At 37.8% G+C, this 21,962-nt stretch overlaps 1 protein-coding gene across 1 annotated transcript in view; it reads left to right on the top strand.

The window, feature by feature from the left end:
* The window catches only part of si:ch211-26b3.4 (connector enhancer of kinase suppressor of ras 2), a 99,761-nt gene that overhangs the window by 46,980 nt on the left and 30,819 nt on the right, over positions 1-21,962 (top strand). Inside the window, exons 6-9 of the mRNA XM_055159073.1 lie at positions 1,438-1,557; positions 3,995-4,054; positions 4,686-4,754; positions 9,366-9,512. Of these exons, the coding sequence (XP_055015048.1) occupies positions 1,438-1,557; positions 3,995-4,054; positions 4,686-4,754; positions 9,366-9,512 (396 nt within the window). The remainder of the gene's footprint in view (positions 1-1,437; positions 1,558-3,994; positions 4,055-4,685; positions 4,755-9,365; positions 9,513-21,962) is intronic.

Below are 21,962 nucleotides of genomic sequence, written 5' to 3'. Positions count from 1 at the left end.
CTTACTCGAACTAGGAAGTATGAGCACATGCGTCCTGTGCTCAGGTCTCTGCACTGGCTTCCTGTGCCTCAGAGAATAGACTTTAAAGCAGCTCTGCTTGTGTACAAGTCTCTCCATGGCCGAGCACCAAAGTACATCTGTGACATGTTAGTGTCATATTAACCATCTCGCACTCTGAGGACCTCAGGGACCGGCCTCCTGCTGGTGCCCAGAGTCAGGATTAAACAAGGGGAGTCAGTGTTTCAGGTTCATGCAGCTAAAACCTGGAACAGTCTTCCTGAACATGTGAGACAGACTCTTCTGTGATGCTGTTTAAATCCAGGCTCAAAACATTTCTGTTTAACTGTGCATATAACTGAAAGGTTTTCATTCCGCACTCTTCTCTCCAATTTATGTCTCTCTTTTTTAATTTTAATCTTCATGATTATTTATGTTTTGATTTGTTTTTATTATGATTTTAATGTATTTCTTATTCTGTAAAGCACTTTGAATTACTTTGTGTACGAATTGTGCTACACAAATAAACTTGCCTTGCCTTGCCTAGTAGTAGTAGTAGTAGTAGTAGTAGTAGTAGTAACCATTTCATTGGTCATCTACATTATGTCAGATCATATCCTGTTTACATAAATGATAAGACGTCCCTTAAAGCTGTGTACAATTTACCACAGTCAGAGTCTATGCTGTATTCAAATGTCACAGAGACACTCGGGGCTGGTGGTCTGTCTCTGCTCCGTCTGAGCCCGGGGGTCCGGTCTGGGGGTCTGACAGGAGACAGAGGGACTGATGGGAAAGTGGGACAATCTGAAGACATGATTTTATATTTCACCTCATACAGCACAGGTCAAAACAACCCCAAGGACCAGAAAGCAATAGTAATAACTTTCTCTCTCTTTTTTTCTTTATCGTTGTCCTTCATCTCTCTATCTCTCTACCTCCTCACCTCACTGCCTTCCCCTCTTTTTTCCTGTAACTATCTCTCTCTTTCTCATGCTCTTCATCTATCTTTCTTCATTGCCCTTCATCTCATCTTTCCTTTTTTCTCTCTCTCTTTCTCTCAATCCTCACTTCTTTGCTGTTCTCGGTTTCTCTCTCACTTACTGTCCCCCCTTTTATCCTTTACTATATTTCTCACCCTCTCTTTTCTCTCTCTCTCTCTCTCCTCCCTTCCCTTCGTTCCCTTTCACCTATCTTCTCTCTGACTCTGTTTCTTTCTGTCTCACCTCCCTGCCATCTCTTCTCGCACTCCCTTCTCTCTCTCTTCTTTGACCTTCTGCGTCCCCTCTTCGTCTCTGTCTCTCTCTCCTCACCCTCAATCGTTTTCTGATTCTCTCAATCATCCTTTTTTTCTCCCTTACCTCTCTCTTAATCTGTCCCATCTTTCTCGCTTTCTCCCCCTCTCTGTCTCCCTCTGCATCCCTCCATCTCTCCTTTCTGCAGTGTAAAACCTTAGCAGGGATATGTGACCACATCATCTCCCTCTCGTCGGACTCTCTGGTGTCTCAGTCTGCTCATCTGGAGGTGGTCCATCTCACCAGCATCTTACCAAACGAAGGCCTGGTATGACACACAAACATACATGCACATTACAATCACTCAACTGAAGAGTTATTGAATTTCGAAATGATGTGTATTATTGTAACCGGCAATACTTATGTTATGCAGAGGTATGCCAGTGTTACACAGAGGTATGCCAATTTTATGCAGAGGTGTGCCAGTGTTACGTAGAGGTATGCCAGTCTTACGCAGAGGTATGCCAGTGTTATGCAGAGGTATGCCAATGTTATGCAGAGGTATGCCAGTGTTACGCAAAGGTATGTCAGTGTTACGCAGAGGTGTCCCAGTGTTATGCTGAGGTATGCCACACAGAGGTATGCCAGTGTTACATAGAGGTATGCCAGTGTTACGCAGAGGTATGCCAGTGTTACACAGAGGTATGCCACGCAGAGGTATGCCAGCGTTACGCAGAGGTATGCCAGTATGCCAGTGTTACGCAGAGGTATGCCACACACAGAGGTATGCCAGTGTTACGCAGAGGTATGCCAGTGTTACACAGAGGTATGCCAGTGTTACACAGAGGTATGCCACACAGAGGTATGCCAGTGTTACACAGAGGTATGCCACACAGAGGTATGCCAGTGTTACACAGAGGTATGCCAGTGTTACGCAGAGGTACACCAGTGTTACACAGAGGTATGCCAGTGTTACACAGAGGTATGCCACACAGAGGTATGCCAGTGTTACACAGAGGTATGCCACACAGAGGTACACCAGTGTTACACAGAGGTATGCCAGTAACTAAATTATAATCATACTAAATATGAAATCCAGTTGAGTGAGGTTAACTGTAGAAGAAAATTGCACAGTAATACTCAATTTAAACGCTAATTTCTGATCCAATCCAATAGCAATTATTTTTCTATGATGTCCGAAACTCATTAAATGTAATAGAATTTGACCTTTTTCAAGTGCAAGAGTGCCCATTCTCTGTCTATAATATACATTACTATAAATTCCATTCTGAATTTTCCCGATTGTGTAGCAAATATAGATTTAAAGGTTGTATGGAGTATTTTATATATATTGTTTAGAATTAAAGTTCAAACTAGCATTATAGAGATGCAGCAGCCTTGTCATTGTTACAAAAAGAATGAAAATCCATCAACTGTGGACATGATGGGCCAGCTTAACATTAGCCAATAGATAATTAGACTACTTGGTTATCTATTGGCTGTTAAGTTGTCAGTCAAACTCCCTACGTTTCTAGCGTAAATGACTTGCCTGTGCGCTGGGATTACGTGCTTGGTGTACGCCTCTCACACATTCCACATACTCAACCAATGCAGCGGTGCTTAGCGGTTTTCCGAACGGTAGCTTCCTCGCAGTTAGCACAAAGTTTGATGCAGCGCAATGTTAAATGGAGGGAGGGAAAAACAACAACAACGTGAAATCATGTCACGTGAATGAACGTCTAATTTGGAGTGTGTGCAAACAATACTTTGGTTTCTGGTGCCAGCAGCAATGAGTAAACAAACAGTAGAGTGAAGGAAGACTTTGGATGGATCATGGGGAAGTGTACGTTTATTCCACAGTGGCTCTTAGGCTACATTCAGACTGCAGCCGGAAGTGACCCAGATTCGATTTTTTAGCCCCTATGTGACCTGTATCTGATCTTTTAATGACAGTCTGAACGACACAGATCTGATTTTTTCAAATGCAACCTAGGTCACTTCGATATGTGGTCCTAAAACTGATACATATCTGATCTTTTGACATGCGACTTCAGTCTGAACGGCCAAAGCGCCTTCATCCCACCTACACGTTATCAACAAGCCACAAACATCACTATTCTGCGCTGAAGTAGGCGAAAATTGTTAATGGACTCCATGTCACTGAAGTGAAGCACATCACCACTCACCACTCTTGGCTATGTAACCGCATCCACACGTTCCTCGTCCTTCTCCTTCTCAATCTCCTCCTTAAAACAAGTAAGTTGTACATGTTCTGGCTCCGGTACAAGAGGAACTTTAAAATCGCCAGGTGCTCAATGCTCGTGTCCATGTTTGGACAACTTTCGTAAACACAGAGCACGCTCGCTGCTGAGGTCATCGTGTCCTCCATTGCCCATGCGAGACACTTTTGGGTTGTTTACTGTTCACACTGGAGATCACATACAAGTCGCATTTAATTGGAAATGTGAATGACCTCACAAAAACATCGGATTTCACAAAAAAATCCGAACTGAGCGTTAAGCCTTGCAGTCTGAACGTAGCCTTAGATTCTAGATATAGTACTGTAGTTGGTTGGTCATTATTAGAACTGGATCTGGTGTTTTTCACTCTCATAATGGGTGCGACGTTGGTCTTAATTTTCATTTATGTGGTCTTAAAAAGGTCTTTAAAAAGTCTTAAATTTGGGGTAGTAAAACCTGGGGATACCCTGATACATCTTTAAGTCTAAATAAATAACTTTATTTCTCTTTGCTCTTGTGACACAGGGGATGTACATCAAATCCACTTATGATGGACTCCATGTTATCACCGGCACCACAGAGAACGTGAGTCTCCTCTTTCAATTTGACTGAAACATGATTCTTGGTATTCAGTAGTAGGTATTTGGTATTTATACTGTGATGAAACCATCTCCTGTGTCCTCAAATATTTCATTCTCTCTCTCTTTCCCCTATTCACATCATTTTCTCCTTTTTCTCTCCCTTTACCTCTCACTGTGCCCCAAATCTCTCTTTGTCCCCCATTTCTCTCTCTGTCTTTCCCACTCCCATTTTCTCTTTTGTCTCTCTCTTTTTCTCACCTCTACCTATTACTTTTTCTCTTCTCTCTCTTTCTCCCTAATCTCCTCTCTCTGCTCCACATCACTCTCTCCCACTCTCTCATCCTCCTCCTTCTGTTTCTCCCCTTTCACTTTCTCTCTCTTCCTACCTCCTGTCTCCCTCTTCATTTCCTGTTCTCTCTCTTTTTCTCTATCCGTCCTTCTACTGTCTCTTTCATCTTCTCTCTGTTTCTCCCTCACCTCGTTATCCTCTCCACTCTTCTCTTCGGCCGCTGCCCATCTCTCTCTATGTCCCTCTCTCCGTCCCTCCTTTATGGTTTGCTTTCCCTTTTCCCCACTTATATCCCCCAAAGTATCAGTATTTTTGTTTTTCTAACTCTCTCTCTCTTTCTCCTAAGTCTCCAGCCGACCAGTGCAAGAAGATCCACGCGGGTGACGAGGTGATCCAGGTCAATCATCAGACAGTGGTGAGCCTCAGACCTACCAAAACATTTTCATTTTCGCCGCTCAAACATACCTGGAGTTGTGTTCTATTTTATTCATACATGTGCAACACACAAACCCTACATATTTTTATTTAGTTTTCTAAAACTGAACTTTTCTCAAACTGAAAACACCACCTTGTGATGTCATGTGGTAATACAGGAAGTGCTCCACTGTATTTTTGAACTCCATACACCTTCACTAGAAACATTTGTATAATATCAACCCTGGTATTGTGAATCTCTTCTAAATTAAAGGTAAAATGTAGCTGTTAACTGCCACTGCATGACATCACAAGGTGGAACAGAGCATTATGAGCTTTGTAGTTGCTGATAGACCAATATAAAGGATTACTCAAACATCAACTCCATATTTTTGAGGAGGTAACAACATTATGATATTGATTAAAGCCTACAAGAGTAAATTTTGCATAATATAGGACCTTATAGGAGCATAATTACCAAAGAAATCAAAGTATTTAAAGTTATGAATCTATACTTTCACGGGAGACAAAGGAAAAGTTACACAGTGCAACTTCAAATGTGATGCATAAATTCCATCCATACTTTTTGTGTCCAAATAAATGGGATTATAGATGTGACTGTGCTGTCTCCTCGGTGCTTTGTGTCTGTGATCGTGTCTGTATGTGGGTTAATGAAGTTTGGAGCTGCAGCAGATTACAGGACGCTTGGCACAAAACCTTTTCAGTTTGATATGATTGGCTCCTCACTGTTCGGACTTGGTTCATTCACTGAGTAAGATGTTTAGTTTAAAATATGCATTCATGTTCTACTTTCCCTAATGAATAATTTAACCTTAAATGGCTCATATTACGCTATTTTCTGATGTATGTTGTGTCCTCATCAAAAAGCATTCCTGGAGTTGTGTTTTTCTTCATTCACACATGTTTAACTCACAAACAAGTGCTACTCAAACATGCTCCAGGTACATTGTAATGAGGTTACAACATTATAATATGTCTTAAAGCTCACAAGAGTTAATTTTGTGTAACTTTAGCTTTAATTTTTGTGCCATGTTGTAGAGTAAGGCAATCCTCAGGTATTCCTCACTACAAAGATGCTGTATCCTTGAGCAAGACACTTTCCTGTGAAAAGACATGTATACATCTGCTAAATATGTGTTTGACTGCAACGTTCAGTGTGGCAGCTATTTTTTTTTTTATCTTAAAAAAGGTGTAAAAACAAAACTAGTATTAACTAGTAACTAATAATTCACTACACTGAGTCTATAAGTACGTTTAACAACTCCAGTTTTGTCATCACAGCAAAGCTAACAACAGCTAGCATGCTAACAGTGCACTTTTTGGTTCTTGGATAATGAAGCATTTAAATAATTAAATGCAGACAGCACACAGCGCTATCTTATTGACAGCTGCTTTTACAATCTGTACTAGGGAAAACAAATGTTGCTCAACTACTTGAATAAGAAAATGCCATCTTCAGGATGAAATAGAATTAAAGGTGATTGTGTAACTTTTCTGGTAGAGGGTCCGCCACCTGCTTGTTTCTGTGGAGATATTTTATCTGGAATATCCCGGTATGACATTAAACGTATCCATCTTGCATAAAATTGTTTTTATTTACCTAAAAACTTGAGTTCTTGCTGTGAGTGGTCTCACCTCTCCACAGATATGACTCTTGACCCTCTTGGTTTTGTCACCTGCTGTGTCTGTAGAGAAAAATAAGTGTAATGCCATACTGTGGAACATTCCAGGCGATGTTTCCATGGACAGAAGGAGGTGACACAGTGCACCTTTAATGTCAATCTAAAAAAAAATATCTGTACTATGTATTATGAATTCAACATTTCATCTTATTATAAAACAGAAAACATCTAGAAAACACTGCTTCACTATTTATATTTACTCCAAATCTGCCTCATTTAAAAATAGATTAGTGAAAAGATTGGAAAGAACAAATTCTATTGCATTACAAAACCATTACAGCCCTATCCCACTTACTTAGCTGCAGTACTGTCTTCATGTCTATTCATGAGCTTTGTGTTTGAGTCCAACTTCAAAACAGGACACAGACTCTGAAGTAAAAAAAAAAAAAAAAAAAAAAAAAGTTAATTGTGGATTTTTGCTCAAATAACAAAGTGATTGTTTGAAGAGACAAGATAATTATATGGAGGTAATAGCATCTGGGAAAATAATGAAGCCTCTTGGGAATTGAAAAACATCTTGAGCAGCAGTTTAAGTTCCTGTATTATTTTGGTTGGCTCCTTTTGCTTTCTGCATATTTGCATAACACAACCATTTTAAACTGGCCTCATTAGACTGGCTTTATGGAGCAATACTGTAATGGATAAACACTCAAGTTATACAGTGTCAGTATGCAACTTGTTTATATCATTTGCTAAAACTTAAATGGAAATATTGCGAGATCAACTGGGTTAGGTGCTCCAGTGGCTCACAAACGTTTCAGGTCTCAAATGTATTCGACCAACTCAGGACCCTCTTTGTGAAATGAAATTGACAGTGGTAATGATTTTAACTGTCAAAACATGTTAAACCAGGTATTTATATGTTACTGTTTGTTTGAATAGTTTATTGTGTTATTGGACCTATCGCTAAAATATATAGTTTTAAATTTTGTACTGTGACAGATTTAATTTATTTTTTCCTCTATTGACAACCAACTTGTTTTCTCATGATCCCCCCGGTTTATTCAACACGTAGCAATGTGATTTTGTTTATGTGATTGTGTTTTGATATGCCTATTGTGGTGTCATACCTAGACGCAGTTATGTTAGCAGTAATACCATGTGTTTTAATGTATTTATTGTTTATGTTTTGTTTATTATTCGTTAATAGAGACTCCAGAGACACATAGATTACATTCAGAAACCACTCAGAAATGTCCTGCGTAGTCTAAAAATAGAAAACCAAAACTTATTTACTTTTAAGATCTTTTTGTAAGCCAGTCCTTTGGTCAGTTGCATTTTTTTCTGTTTTAGAACTTAACACAACACCTGATAACAAATTATGATATTAAAGCCACAATATGTACATTTTCAGACAAAAATAGTGCCGAAATGAAAGCAAGTTGTTGTTGGTGTTTTTGTTTTGTTGTTATTTTCTCCGCTAAAAGCATTAGCTCTGCTGTGCCACGTGTAAACAAACATTTTTACCTTTTTTCTTTCTTGATAAGAGTATTAAAATGATTATTCAAAAGACAAACATGTGTGATTAATTTGCGATTAATCACAAGTTAACTGTAACATTCATGAGGTTAATTGCGAATAAATATTTTAATCGATTGACAGCACTAGTTTTTAGTGTAGTTAGCTCCTCCCTTCAAGCAGATGTAAGGCAGTGTCCACCAGCAACTTGACCAGAACTGAAGAAGCCACTTGGATGAGCTACGAAACACTGAACAACTTGGAGGGTTGGTGGGTCTCCTCTTGCTTGTTTTCATGGAAATGTTGTTCCTTTGGCTATAGTCTTTCACCATATCGAAGGAATAAAACTTCTCTATGGAGTGTAGTTTTAACTTTCTATTTCTAAAGAAATGTCTCCTCCAGGAAGTTACATACTGTACCTTTAATAGTATTTCCTTGTATCTCTCCCCTTCTACTGTATATTGATTCACAGTCATAGGACAGCTCCCCACAGATTTGAACTGTAATACATCCGGGTTATGGGCTACATTTTGTTTCCATTTGGAACAGAGAATCACATCTAAAATAAATGACCACAGTAGTGTCCTTGTGTGCCCTCCCTGTGGCTCTTCTGGGGGTTCGAGTTTGAACTGGGACAAAGCGAATGGACTGCTCGTCATTATGTCAAGAATAGGGTCAATGTTCTACCCTCTGTGTGTGTGTGCGTGTGTGTCTGCGTGCGTGTGTGTGTCTGTGTGTGGTGGGTCTCTGTGGACTTCTACTGTAGACCAAACCAGAGCCTATGATGAATCCTATGGGTAGGAAAAACAGCAGAAAAAATATAGTCAGCGCTATGCTTCTTTGGCTCTTTACACCAAAATGGCCGACACTGCAGATTTGAGCAAACTGGAGTTGTACTAACACTGTATAAACTGTACTAGTTTGAAAGATGAAAGTAGTGGTAGATGTAGTAAGAAGAAGATGGCTTGCTTGCAGTTTTTGTGACTAGGGAGCAAATGGTGCTGTTTTATAGATATGCAGGTTTTACATTATGGCTCCTATTACCCAACTGGATAACTGAGCTTTATTCAAACACATTCTGACCATAATGAACTGACTTAGCTACAAGATGGGAGATGATTTGTGCTGTTAAACAAGTCACATTACAGTCACAAGCTTACTAGCACTAGTCAACTCTCACTTTTTGTTGAAACTCAAACTCATAAACAGGAACAGGAACTGATCACAGGCTCCTGAAAATGTTATGTTTAAATCAGTTTTTTCCTCATTTTCTTGTTTTCAGATCTTAAAACTTTTTTACTAAACATTTCCCCAATAGAGATACAGAAAACCCACAACATGATGTCACTGCAAAGTATCAATAAGATCTATCCATATTCTCCGCATCATGATTGATTCATTCCTCAGTCTGGTTTAGCACATCTTCTTAAACCCTGCCTCTGTGTCGTCAGGTGGGCTGGCAGTTGAAGAACCTGGTGAACGCTCTGAGAGAAGATCCATGCGGAGTCATCCTCACTCTGAAGAAAAGACCTCAGAACACGCTGAGCTCCACCCCTGCGCTGCTACGAAACGTGCGCTGGAAGCCCCTCGGCCTGCAGGTATGCCTCTATTTAGTTAGCATGAGATCACTGGATTCCTGTAAAAAAAAAAATAGAGAGAGATTTTTTGAAGAGGAAGTGTTATCTGCTTGAGAGAATGTTTATTTTGATGCTGTTTTTACACTAACATATGACAATATTAGTTACCTGGCCACTTTTCTTATACTATAGAAAGATATACAGTCAGTGCTCCGGTTTTATCTCCCAGTGTTCAGATGGGCAAGCTTGACAGACGTATTAACCAATCAGAGAATCTCATGATACGTTTGTATCAAAACAAATATGACTGCTCATGATGGCTGCAGTGTTTTTGTAATTTACCAGAATTTCTGCTTCTACTTAGGGCTGTCGCAGTTAGGGAATTTCTCCTGCCGTGCGGCATCGCAGCTCAACAGCGCGGTATGCGATGATATCACACCCCCTCCCCCACACCCCCATCCCCCGGCATTATAATATTTCCATGATGCGCTTGTTGCACAGATGCACATGTGCCTTGGCGGATATAGCATGCGTAGCGTGAGAGAAGTAACATTTGGCTTTGGAACAAATGCCGCTGCATCTCTCCAGCTCTCACTGTGGCAGCTCGGGTCAGAGTCCTGCACCAGGTCGGGTACTCGAGGATTTAAGAGAGAGAGAACCTAAGCAGGGTGTCCGCAAAGCGCGATTGGGTGACGGCTGCATTACCTCCGTGTGGCATGGAGCTGCTGCAGTCCTTTCGCCTACGGTCGCCTGACTGTTGTTGCGGGCACACCTTAGTCCTGAGTCATTTCATTTGGATTATTTCAGTCCTGTAATTGCCAATCTTTAGTGAACAAAAGGTAAAGGTGTTAACTTAAAAACTCATGACATCACAAGGTGGAATAGATCATTTTGAGCCGTGGAGATGCAGACAGACTAATAATAAAGGATTGCTCAAACATGTGTTAATGAAACAAAACAGCTCCAGGTATGTTTTTGAGGAGGTAACAGCATTTTAATGTGGCTTAATTAATACTCACAAAAGTCAGTTTGGCGTAATATACGACCTTTAATCTTGCAGCCGTGTTACTTTCTATAGACTGTTGTACTTTCATTGAAAGAGCCCACCAGATGTCCCAGCATACACCTCTGCACCACCTGCTCTAGCCTCAGTGGGACCCCCTCAGCGGGACCCTCTCTCTCCTGAGTCCTTCACTGATGCAATGACACGCTGCTCTTTACGCGTGACTGTACCGCAGATTCAACAAGGGAGCACACACACACTTTATATTGGCACACTTCTGAGCGACGTACAATACTATGCAAATGTACTGTCTCGATGCTATCATGCTTTGTTCTTTGTTTTTCTTTTTTTTGCTTGAATTACCTGGAGGGACTACACAGTTTACAACAACTTTGCAATAACAAACCCATATATATATTTTTGTCACTTTATTTTTATTGAAGGTTTTGCACAATATTAGAACAAAAACAAGTCCAGTTGGAAAGGATTTTAGCACATAATTGAATGAAAAATATGAATATGAATAACCACAAACCATCAACTAGACATAATTAGACCATTTACCCCATCTTGAGTAATAACCATTGCAACAGTCTGAAAACTCAAGAAAATAATACAAAAAGGATTTAAACAACACATTTTCAGGAGTTTGTGATCAATATGAGTGTTCATGTTCCTGTTTACTTAGCTCGTGACTGTAATTTTATGTTTGAGAGACTTGTTTAACTGCACAAATTAGCTCAACTGTTGTAGTTCCAATCAAATCAGCTCTTTCTGGTCAAACTGTTTTAAAACAAAGCTCAGATTAAGTCTAACTTGAGTAACAGTGCTTCTTACAGAGCAGTGCTCTCTGTTAGCATCACACCCCAAGGAATGTTGATGAGTTCAGCTGCAAAGTATCAGTGCCATATTCCTTCTCGCGTGTCAATAATAAAGGGACTTGGAATCAGATTTTTTTGCAGCAAACTGAAACCTAATTTGAAAGCGATAACTCAAAGTGGGAGCTGCAGTAATAAGGGAAAATTAACCTGTCTTTGTGAAATCCTACCTGCATCGGCCCAGGAGCATCTGATGAAAGATAAAAGATATAATAATAACACGACTTGAACTTTCTGGTACAGGAGATAGTGCAGAGTAATGCAGGGTCACTCTGGGTACTCTGACTGAGGTTTTAGTTCATTCACCCTTTATCCCCGAGGGCAACTCATCCTCAAAAGGACTAAATGTTTAATGTGCTTAGATATAAAAATGTGCACGGCCTATTTAAAGAAACAACGCTTAAAGGGGTGGTCACAGTCTGGTGTTTGTATAGACATGCATCAGACTGGAAAATATTACTCAATGTTAGCAAAAGGCATATGAGATTCAAGCTTTGGTTGGAATTATTTGGGAGGAAAAAAAACAAGTATTGCGATTGTAACTAGATTTGCGCTTTACATTTTAATGACAGAATTCAGTTCAAAGTTCACATTTTAATAAAAAACTGGAAAAAAAAAAACTTAAATATGAACAGACAAACTAATACAAGAATCACATTTCAGAACATGTCTACATTTAAACTACCAGGTTAGCAGTTTTTATGCAGAATAAGGAGCATATAAGGATAACGTGTTCTTTTGTTTGTGGAAGAAATGATGGTACTTCAACAACTGCTGCCTTTGCAATGTGCTAATTGCATCCATTGAAATTTTGCTTAATTTAGAGTAAACATTTTCACATTTTGTCCTCCTTTGGTTTAGTAACATATTTTGTGTTTGAGAGCTACTTGGTCCTTGTTAACTTGGTAACGTTTTGGTTTGGTAGTCATAGTTATAGGATTTGCCATTGCTCTTTCTTGTCTGTCATGTTCCTCAGTTTGGCATTAAACAGCTCAACCTCAGATTTTTTCAATTACATATGGTTTTATAGCTCAAAAATTCCTACAAAATCAGACATTCTTACTGTGAGCGGGGTTGTCTCTCCACAGATCTGACCTGTAACTTTGTCTGGTTTGGTCTCCATGAAGATAGAAAGGTGTAATACCATACTGTGAAACATTCCAGACAAAGCAAAAACATCTCCATAGAGAAAAGTTACACAATTCACATTTAGTTTTATTTTAAACTATACTTCTATCCACATCCACAACACTTTATTATATGCAGTATATTGGTAGGAGTAAAAATAAATAGATAGATTAAAAAATGAATCATGAAATTATTGTTTTACACAACATGCATTCTCTATCATTAAAGATCCATAATTTGTTCAGCTGACCAATCACACAATCAATATTTAATTATCTTTCATGTCAAAAGTTCCAAAAACACCTATTTCAAAATCTCACTCCCTTTGTGTCATTTTCTCCAACATGCCCAAACCAAAATGAAATCTGACACATTTTGGTGGTGTTGAGAGGAGCGAGCGATGGGCAGAGGGGTGAGCTGAGGGCTTGTCTTGTCAGGCCCAGTGTTGTGTGGATGCTATTTATAACTCCACATAGGCCTCATTCATTTACATGGTCTGTGAACGCTTTCATCCGTGCCCCCCGTGTGGTCGGCCGCCCGTGGAGTTCTATGTTTACGGTTTGACAGGAGCATCCTTCCACTGGTTTGATGTTAACGATTTGTATTTTGTCAGCACCTTTGTACCTTGTGTCTTTTGTTCTTACAGGAAGCCATTAAGTGAAGAAGCTTTGTCCTGTCACATAATAAAGCCAGGAGAAAATAGTATTAAAAAAAAACATGTAAAGGAGGCAAAAGGAGGTTTAAAAAAGATTGTTATAATTAAATAATTTTGTACCGGTTAGTAAACATTCACTCTCACATTTGCAAAATACTTCAGCAACAACCAACCACATTTACTTACAGGTTTGTTTTAGCATGCTTCTGATGGATTGCCATAATATTTGTTCTGATAATCGTCATTGTGATTTAAAAAAAAAAAAAAAAAGAAGAATGTAGAATGTATACAATTAATTGCAGCCTTCATTGTAGCAGGCGGATAAGCCTTCCATCAGGCTGAATTCAAACATTGCAATTATTATTTGATTTGTAATTTCTGAATTCACTTAAAAAAAAACTATTTTAAACAAGCCTAAGTGTTGAGTACTGCAATATGAAATGCTAAACATGCATTAAATTGCATGTGTCTAGAGGGCTAAGCTCAAGAGTTAGTAGGTTTTTACATAACAAAACAAGATTTTTGTTGTTTTTTAGTTTTGTAGAGCATATTTTGTCACTGAACTGTTATTGCAGCATTCCTTACTGCAATTTCCTATTGCAACTCAAATAGTTATTTCAGTTTACTTCTTGTCTTAAAGGTGCATTATGCAACTTTTCAGGTAGAGGGTCTGACACCTAATTGTCTCCAAGGAGATGTTACTGCTCTGCCTGGAATGTTCCACAGTATGCCATAAATAGGGACGTAACAATAACTGAAATATCGTGATATCGTATCGTCAAAGTTCTCACAATAATATCATGGACCATCACAATATATCAAATTACAAGTCTCTTTTCTTAAATTAAGACTATGGTGCAGCAATAGCTATAAAACGGGGGAACTACATAGACCATGATTGTGAACCTCCCCACCATATCGTGAGCTTTCCCACAATATCACAATAAATACTGTACCGTGAGTTTCATACCGTGACGATATTGTATCGTGAGACTTGGATATCATTACACCCCTAGCCATAAAACGTATCAATCTTGTAATGTTAAGTAATTTACAGATATTTTTATTGCTCAAAAAACATGCATTCTCATTGTCAGCGTAGTCTCCTCTCCACAGATCTGACCTGTAACTTGGTCTTGTATCGTCACCTACTTGTTTTTTTGGAAATTGATATGTTTAATGCCGTGCTGTAGAAAATTCCAGGCACAGCAAAGACATCTCCATGGAAACAAGCAGTTTGCGGACCCTCCACCAGAAAAGTTATACAGTGCACCTTTAATTGTGACGCCTTTGCCTTAAAAGAGAGGACACGTTCCTTTACCAAACTGCAGGTATTAGCGTCCTTCAGTTTCTGCCTCCATGCATCTATTGTTTTATTGTGCATGGACTGTGCAGTGGATTGTGGGAATTGTAGTCTCTGTGCGTGTGCGTATGTATGTGTGTGTGTAGCAGAGAAAAGAAGAAAGCATTGTTTTAGATTTGTTCTCTCTCTCGGAAAAGACTGGGGATCTTAATTATTCATAGCGACTACAGGCTCTGAGCTGCACTGGCTTCGAAACTAGAACTTGTACTCAGCAAATACGCAGCTAATACAGTGGAGCCAAGATGTCCACTGACAGACTGGAGCATTTACAAGCATGGCCAAGTCCAGCATCTCCATCTGTAGGCTGTTTGAAAAGCGACCATTTATTTACTACAAAATGCTAAACTATCCCACGAAATTGACAGTTTTTCTGCATTTAGTTTTAGAGGGCCCATATTGCGCTATTTTCTGATCTATGTTATAATGTTTCCTCATCAAAAACAGACCTGGAGTTGTGTTTAACTTCATCCACACGTTTAACACTCAAACCCTGCGTATTTAGGGTGACTTTTTCTCTCAAACTGAAAACACACATGTGGTGATACAGGAAGTGCTCCACTGTGTTTTTGCACTTCATACACTTTACTAGAATCATTTGGATTATTTCAGATATGGAATTGCCAATCTCTACTGAATGAAAGGTAAAAGTTTACTTGAAAATTACTGCTTCATGACATCACAAAGTGGAACAGAGGATTTTAGAGTTTTGGAGATCTAGACAAATGAATAATGCAGAATTACTCAAACATGTATGAATGTTTTTGACAAGTTAACAACATTATAACATGGCTTAAAGCTCACAAGAGTAAATGTTGCATAATATAGGACCTTTAAAGAAATGCATTGGGCAATTATATAGAGAGACCTAATAATGCATTGTAAATCTTATACAATGCTCACATTCGGATAGCAATGTTAACTGTAACTGAATAAATGCAAGTTAGATTAAACCCCTCGTTAGAAAAGTTACACAGTGCTGCGTGAAGATTTGAACTGACTCACAGTGAGGTGTGTAAATGTTTTATCAGCGAAACAAGTGAAAATTTATGTATTAAGTATTATTATTATTATTTCTATAACTACATCAAAATTTGCTTGTTCATTTGGTGTGAGATACGCATTACGAAACCATAACACATATACTGTACTGTAGTTTGAGTAGGAGACACACATTCTTTCACTTCCCTTTTGACACTGTTAATTCTGTGAAAGTTGCTTCTGTTTTGTTCCCTTTCGCTCCTCTGAGAGAAGAAGAAAGTGGGTCACTGCTCTTTGCGAACCTGACTTTGTACAAACAAATCAGAAAATACACCACAAACGTCGTATCTCTGAGCCTTGTTCAGAAATGGAGCTAAACGTGGCCAATATTCAGATGGATTATCACCCAATCCACAAAGGAAACATTTTATCTGAGCAAATGATCATTTGACCAGTGCCAAATCTCATCCATGAAAAATCTCATGTCTTCCAAAAACATGGAAATCCATCTGTTTGTGTCTTCTGCTGGAAAATTGCATGTATTAACCAACAATGAAAAAAACAAAACAAAACAAAAAAAAAACTATAATGGTATCAGTTATTCAAAAATACTTTTCTCATCCTGTAATACTGGTTAAGACCTAGCTTAGTCTTTCATTATAGTGGGGTTATGTTTTTGCTTTAAGAAGTTTGTTTAGTCCATGTTTTTGGTGGAGGGTTTTGCCTGGAATCGTCCACAGTATGGCTTTAAATCTATCCTGTTACTATTTAATTACAGGTACATCCAACTCTAAACAAAAACCTTGAAAACAATGCCTACTGTCAGTGGGCTCACGTCTCCACAGATTTGTAACTTGGCTTGGTGTCACCATCTACACGTCTGCTCAAGATAGATGAGTTTAATGCCATACTGTGGAACATAGCGAAAGTAAGAGCACCTCCTGGAGACAAGAATGTAGCAGACTCTTCACCTTTTAATATGAGTTAGCCATTTTACATACTTTAGTATATATCCTGTTGAAGATGGTTAAAGCGATTTGTTACTGAATTTGAGAACTTCTGACTTTAATAGTAGCATCGATAAACACTAATATTGACTATGAAATGTTAAATACATCTTTGAATATACTGGTAAAAAATTGCAACTTTTTGTCCATAAGCTCCATTTATTTATTTATTTGTTTCTATGTATTTGTCTCACCCCATTATGAAACACTGAACATTGATTAAAGGTCTTATATTACGCAAAACTGACTCTTTGGAGCTTTAAGCCGTGTTGTTACCTCCTCAAAAAACATACATGGACTTGTGTCTTGTTTCATTCACACATGTTTGAGTAATCCTTTATTATTATTCTGTACATCTTCAGACCTATGTTCCACCTTGTGATGTCATGGTCATAGATTGGTCATTTTTACAGTTAACAGCTATCTTTTACGTTAAGCTCAATAAAGATTGGTAATGGCTAAAATGGGGCTGAAGGCCGAAATGATCCAAATGATTCTGATGGTGGTTTAAAAATACCAAGGAGTGCTTCCACCACATGTATTACCCCATGACATCACAAGATGGAACAAAGTGTTTTCTGTCTGAGAGATGATCTCGGCCTAAATATGCAGGATTTGTGTGTTAAACATGTGTGAATAAAACAAAACACAACTCCAGGCATGTTTTTGATGAGGAAACAACAATATAACATAGATTTGAATATAACATTATGTGGGCCCTTTAAATTCATCACATTTATTGCACAGAATCAGTGCAGCTCAAAGACATAGAGAGTTTTATTACATTTACAGTGGGAAATGCTACACTTTCTTCAAACAGAGTGTCTTAATAATTGCAATTTTCTGGTTGATTCCAATTATTTTCAAAGGGCTCCAGAAGACAGCTGACATAATTATTTTAATGGTCAATTACATGATGGGACAGTGGTGCAGCTCATTGCATAAAAACATGAACATTTCTCATTTAAAATCATGAATCTAGGTCAGGTTCACTTTATGGTAATGCCCTTTTTACTTCCAAGTCTCTTATACATTTATGCAGCTTAATTTAAAGCCTATAACATGCTGCATAGAAATGCTATAGTTGAGTCCATGTGTTTGAGAAGTCCACAAAAGAACTATACAGAGATCAGCCATATCATTATAACCACTGACATTTTTTGACAGTTGAAGTGAACAGTATTTTAAGAGATGTAGATTAAAGATTTGTTTTACAATATCAACAATTCACGCACAATTTTGAATCAAAGGAAAATGTTCAGTACTATGACAGAAACTGAAACAAATTCAACATTTTAATATGTTGTTTTTAGCAAATATGGGATTAAAATAAACAACCAAGTTGTGTAAATGAATATTAATTAAAAATAGCCATATTTACAATATATTTATAACAACATATACTTGAATTTTCTGGGACATAAAATTGACAATTATGAGCTTTAAACCACATTAGAATGTAAAACATACCTGGAGTTGTGTTTTGTTTTATTCACACATGTTATATGCAAGGCTTTATTATTAGTCTGTCTACATCTCCACAGCTCAAAATGCTCTGTTCCACCTTGTGATGTCATGAGGTTTTCAAGTATGCAGCTCCTTTTACCTTTAGTTCAGCAGAGATGGTCAATTTCAAGCCTGAAATGATCCAGATGATTCTAGTGAAGGTGCATGGAGTTTAAAAACACAATAGCACTGCCCGTATTACTGCATGTCATCAGAAAGTGGAACAGAGTGACTCTACTCAGTCCTGCCTAAATTTGCAGGTTTTAAGTATTAAATATGTGTGAATGAAACAAAACACAACTCCAGGTATGATTTTGATGAGGAAACACAGATCACATAGATCAGAAAATAACATAATATGGGCCTTTAATAATTGAACTTTTCTGATAATTTTAGTACAATTTCTTTATTAATTTACACAGGGCTGCATGTGCTTTTACAGTGGTTGATCGACAGTATTGAATATTAGATTAGAGACTCGGGGCTTGCATATTTGGCCTCTCTGAAGTGGACTCAGTGGGGGTCCAATGGTTTAAGTGCTGTTTTTACTCCTGAAATGCTCCCGTGCTGTTTATTTCCACCCCTCTCCTCTTCCACACCCCCTCTACAGGCCAACAGGAGCGTAGCAGCTGTGATGGTGCAGGCCTATAATGACTAAATTACTGTTTTGCTCTCAGCTCCAGTCGCCACATTGCACATGCTTCTCTGTCTCTCTCTCTTTGTAGCTGTGCCTGGTTTCTTTTGGGCATCCTGCTATACAGCTCTTTCTGTCTTTCACTTAGTAATCAGTAAAAAAGTAAATATACAGCTTTATTTATTTCACTCAGAAGAATACAATTTACAAACTTTTAGACAATTTAGTTAATTTAACCATTGCATCTCATCCCACCCCTATCTATTCCCTAAAAGTTCTTGTTTTCCCCTATGCCCCATATATGCCCGAGACACTTTACCTATTTTGTTCTCAGTTTATTTTATTGATTTATGTATTTATATTCTTAAAAAGCCAAACGCTGCACGTAGTATTCAACAGTGCCATGTCAATTTGAATTTGGCACAGTCAAAGAATATTAAATAATGATACACAGCTGTCCTAGTTTATCAGTATACTGTAGAGCAGACAAAAACATTATATATCTTCAAAATAAGTCTTCTTCAGTTACATTTTAATTATTATAACTGATAGATAAAGAAATAATTAAAGAAAATGAAAAAAGATATACCTCCGATTTGGTTTCACTGCAGAACTGTTATGATGTTATAAAACGTATCAAGCTTTCTTTTATCACTCTCTCTTCTCTCCCTCTCTCTCTTGCTCCCTTTGTAGTTTTGTCCTATTTCTCCGCTCCTTGGCCCCTCCTCAATTTTACCCCGTCTTTCTCCGAGTCTTCATTATTTATCATGAGGGGTCTCACTGTAAACTCTGTGCACCAGGGAACACGGGAGAGGGGGCTCAGAGAGGGGGAGGGTAGAGAGGAAACATGGGATAGAATAAGGGGGAGAGAAGCAGAGAAGGAAACAGAGAGAGAGACAAAATAGTTTGAGTAAAAATAAATGGCTAAACATTGCAGTTTTTTATTTGTTTGAGGGCCCATGCCATTTCATTTACATATGTTTAACACACAAACCCTGCATATTAAGGCTGAGTTTTTCCCTGGTATTGCCAATCTCCTTTGAAATAAAGGTAAAAGGTAAATGTTCCCTTGAAAACTACCACATAACAAGTTGTAACAGAGCATTTTGAGCTTTGAAGATGTAGATAGATTAATAATAACGCATGTGTGAATGAAACAAACACAACTCCAGGTATGTTTTTGATGAGGTAACAACATTATAACATGGACTCAAAACTAAAAGCAGCATCAAAACAATAAATAAAGATACTAATGACATCACACCATATTATAGACCAACAATATGTATTACACATCAGGGGCAACTAAAATGAATATAGCTGAAATGCAGATTTTTGTTGTTATACGGTTAATTCTTGGGTGAAATCACTGATAGAAATGATCTGCTTCAACATTTGTGAATTTACCTTTTGGATATTTCATGACATGACATGACATGGAATCAATGGCTAGACCTGGTATAAGTAATTTTATAAATAGTGCAAATATTTATGTTATAACTTACATTCTGTTGTGTCTATTGTGCAGTAATAATAATTAAAAATGTGTACAAATCCATTCATCATCTAGCTTTTGTTTCTTTGATTTATTCCTCTTCACTAAAGGAAATGATGACACTACTTGGTTTATGTGTGCAGCCAAACTGGTGGCTTACACTATTTCCACTTTCCTCTCTCCCTCCCTATCTCTCACACAGTGCACAATTAGGGCGAGCAAGGGGGATGGTTGTCATGGGAACAGACATGGCGAACTGCATGAGAGAAGAAGAGAAAATTAGACCTAAATGACAAGATAGTAGAGCTTTTGAACACAGAAGAGGAAAAAAAAGGTTTAGAAGAAAGACCCTGTAATACAATTAAAAGCCATTTATATTGTCGTTAGCTTAAGTAGTGAGCAAAGGTTTCCAAAGTGTGGTACGCAAAACGCTGGTGGTACCCAGAAATCTTTGAAATGAATGCCCTGGTTTTGTTCTATAGGCTTGATCATAAGTGAGGTATAGATCATTGTAGTACTGGTTTAGTCCAAGTTTAGATTAGTTAATAGACATTATTATTGTGTTTTTATGCTTTCTTCTTAATTCGCCTTTTAGACAAAGTCCCTTGCTGTTTAGGTTGCTTGCATGTCCACAGAGATCTTATTATTATTATTATTATTATTATTATTATTATTATTATTATTATTATTATTATTATTATTATTATTATTATTGGCTAGTCCACCTTTCAATCACGACCTGAACTCAGGGAGATTCACTTGCGGCCAAACTCGCATCTTTCTAATGAATTGAAGAAGTGTGCATTCTGGACCAAATGTTTCAGAAGCCTAGTGCAAATAATACATGTCATGTCAATAAAATAAAACAAAAATACAAGAAATGAATTAAAATTTAGAATAAATGGTGTGGTATCTCTTTAGTCAATGGTAATGGTAATTTGGTAATTGAAATATATGGGTATGTATACATTTATCTATTTATGTTTTTAATTTTAGATATTTATTTCAAGCATTAATGAACACAAGAAATATACATGCATCCAATACATTTAATGTGGATTTTTTTATATTATTTATATTTTTTATATATATATTTTTTATATTAAATCCCACCCCTGTGTTCAATTAGAACAGAAGTTAAATGCTGTGTTTAAGCTTCCTTTAGAGTTTAACAAAAAATGTATATAATTAATTATAAATGCATGCTATTCATAGCAGGACCAACATCAAAAGTCACTGACAATAAATTAGATATAATCATTATAATTTCACTGTAATCTCTGTGGTGGTAGAGCTGTTGTTGGTCAAATCAATTCAGTTGGATTCAAATATGAATAAGATATAGCTAAAGGTATTGAATCATGTCTCGCTATAATATCTTTTTCTTCTTTCCTCGATTAGCTTTGGAGAAAACAGTGAGAAAGAGAGATGTTTGAAAAGATGGCTCTCAGCTCGGTGCAAATACTGTCTTTCTGTTGAGGATTTGTTGTTTAAACAAACGGCAGATGCAGCTTTACAAATAAAGACTTTTCTTCTGCCCCAATGTGCTCCTGTTTGTTTTGCACTGAGGAAGAGAGAGCAGCCATTTTAGTTTTTGTACTTTCTCAATAATTATACATCAAGTTGCAGGGTTTTAGGTCTTTTGCTTTGATTTTGAAGTTTGTATCTCTCCTGCACATTTAAAGACAAAACTAAATATATGTGTATGATTTTGAGGGTGATTTTGTCAGTATTCGACAGTCAGACAGATGGAGGAGATTGTGGGAGAGATGGGGCTGTTTTGTCCAAATGGTCAGATCAGAAATGCAGGCACCAACTGAGTAA

This window comes from Boleophthalmus pectinirostris, unplaced genomic scaffold (assembly GCF_026225935.1).
Source record: "Boleophthalmus pectinirostris isolate CB_2022bp ecotype Guang Dong unplaced genomic scaffold, ASM2622593v1 HiC_scaffold_23, whole genome shotgun sequence".
NCBI lineage: Eukaryota > Metazoa > Chordata > Actinopteri > Gobiiformes > Gobiidae > Boleophthalmus > Boleophthalmus pectinirostris.
This window is presented reverse-complemented; position numbering and strand designations above follow the sequence as displayed.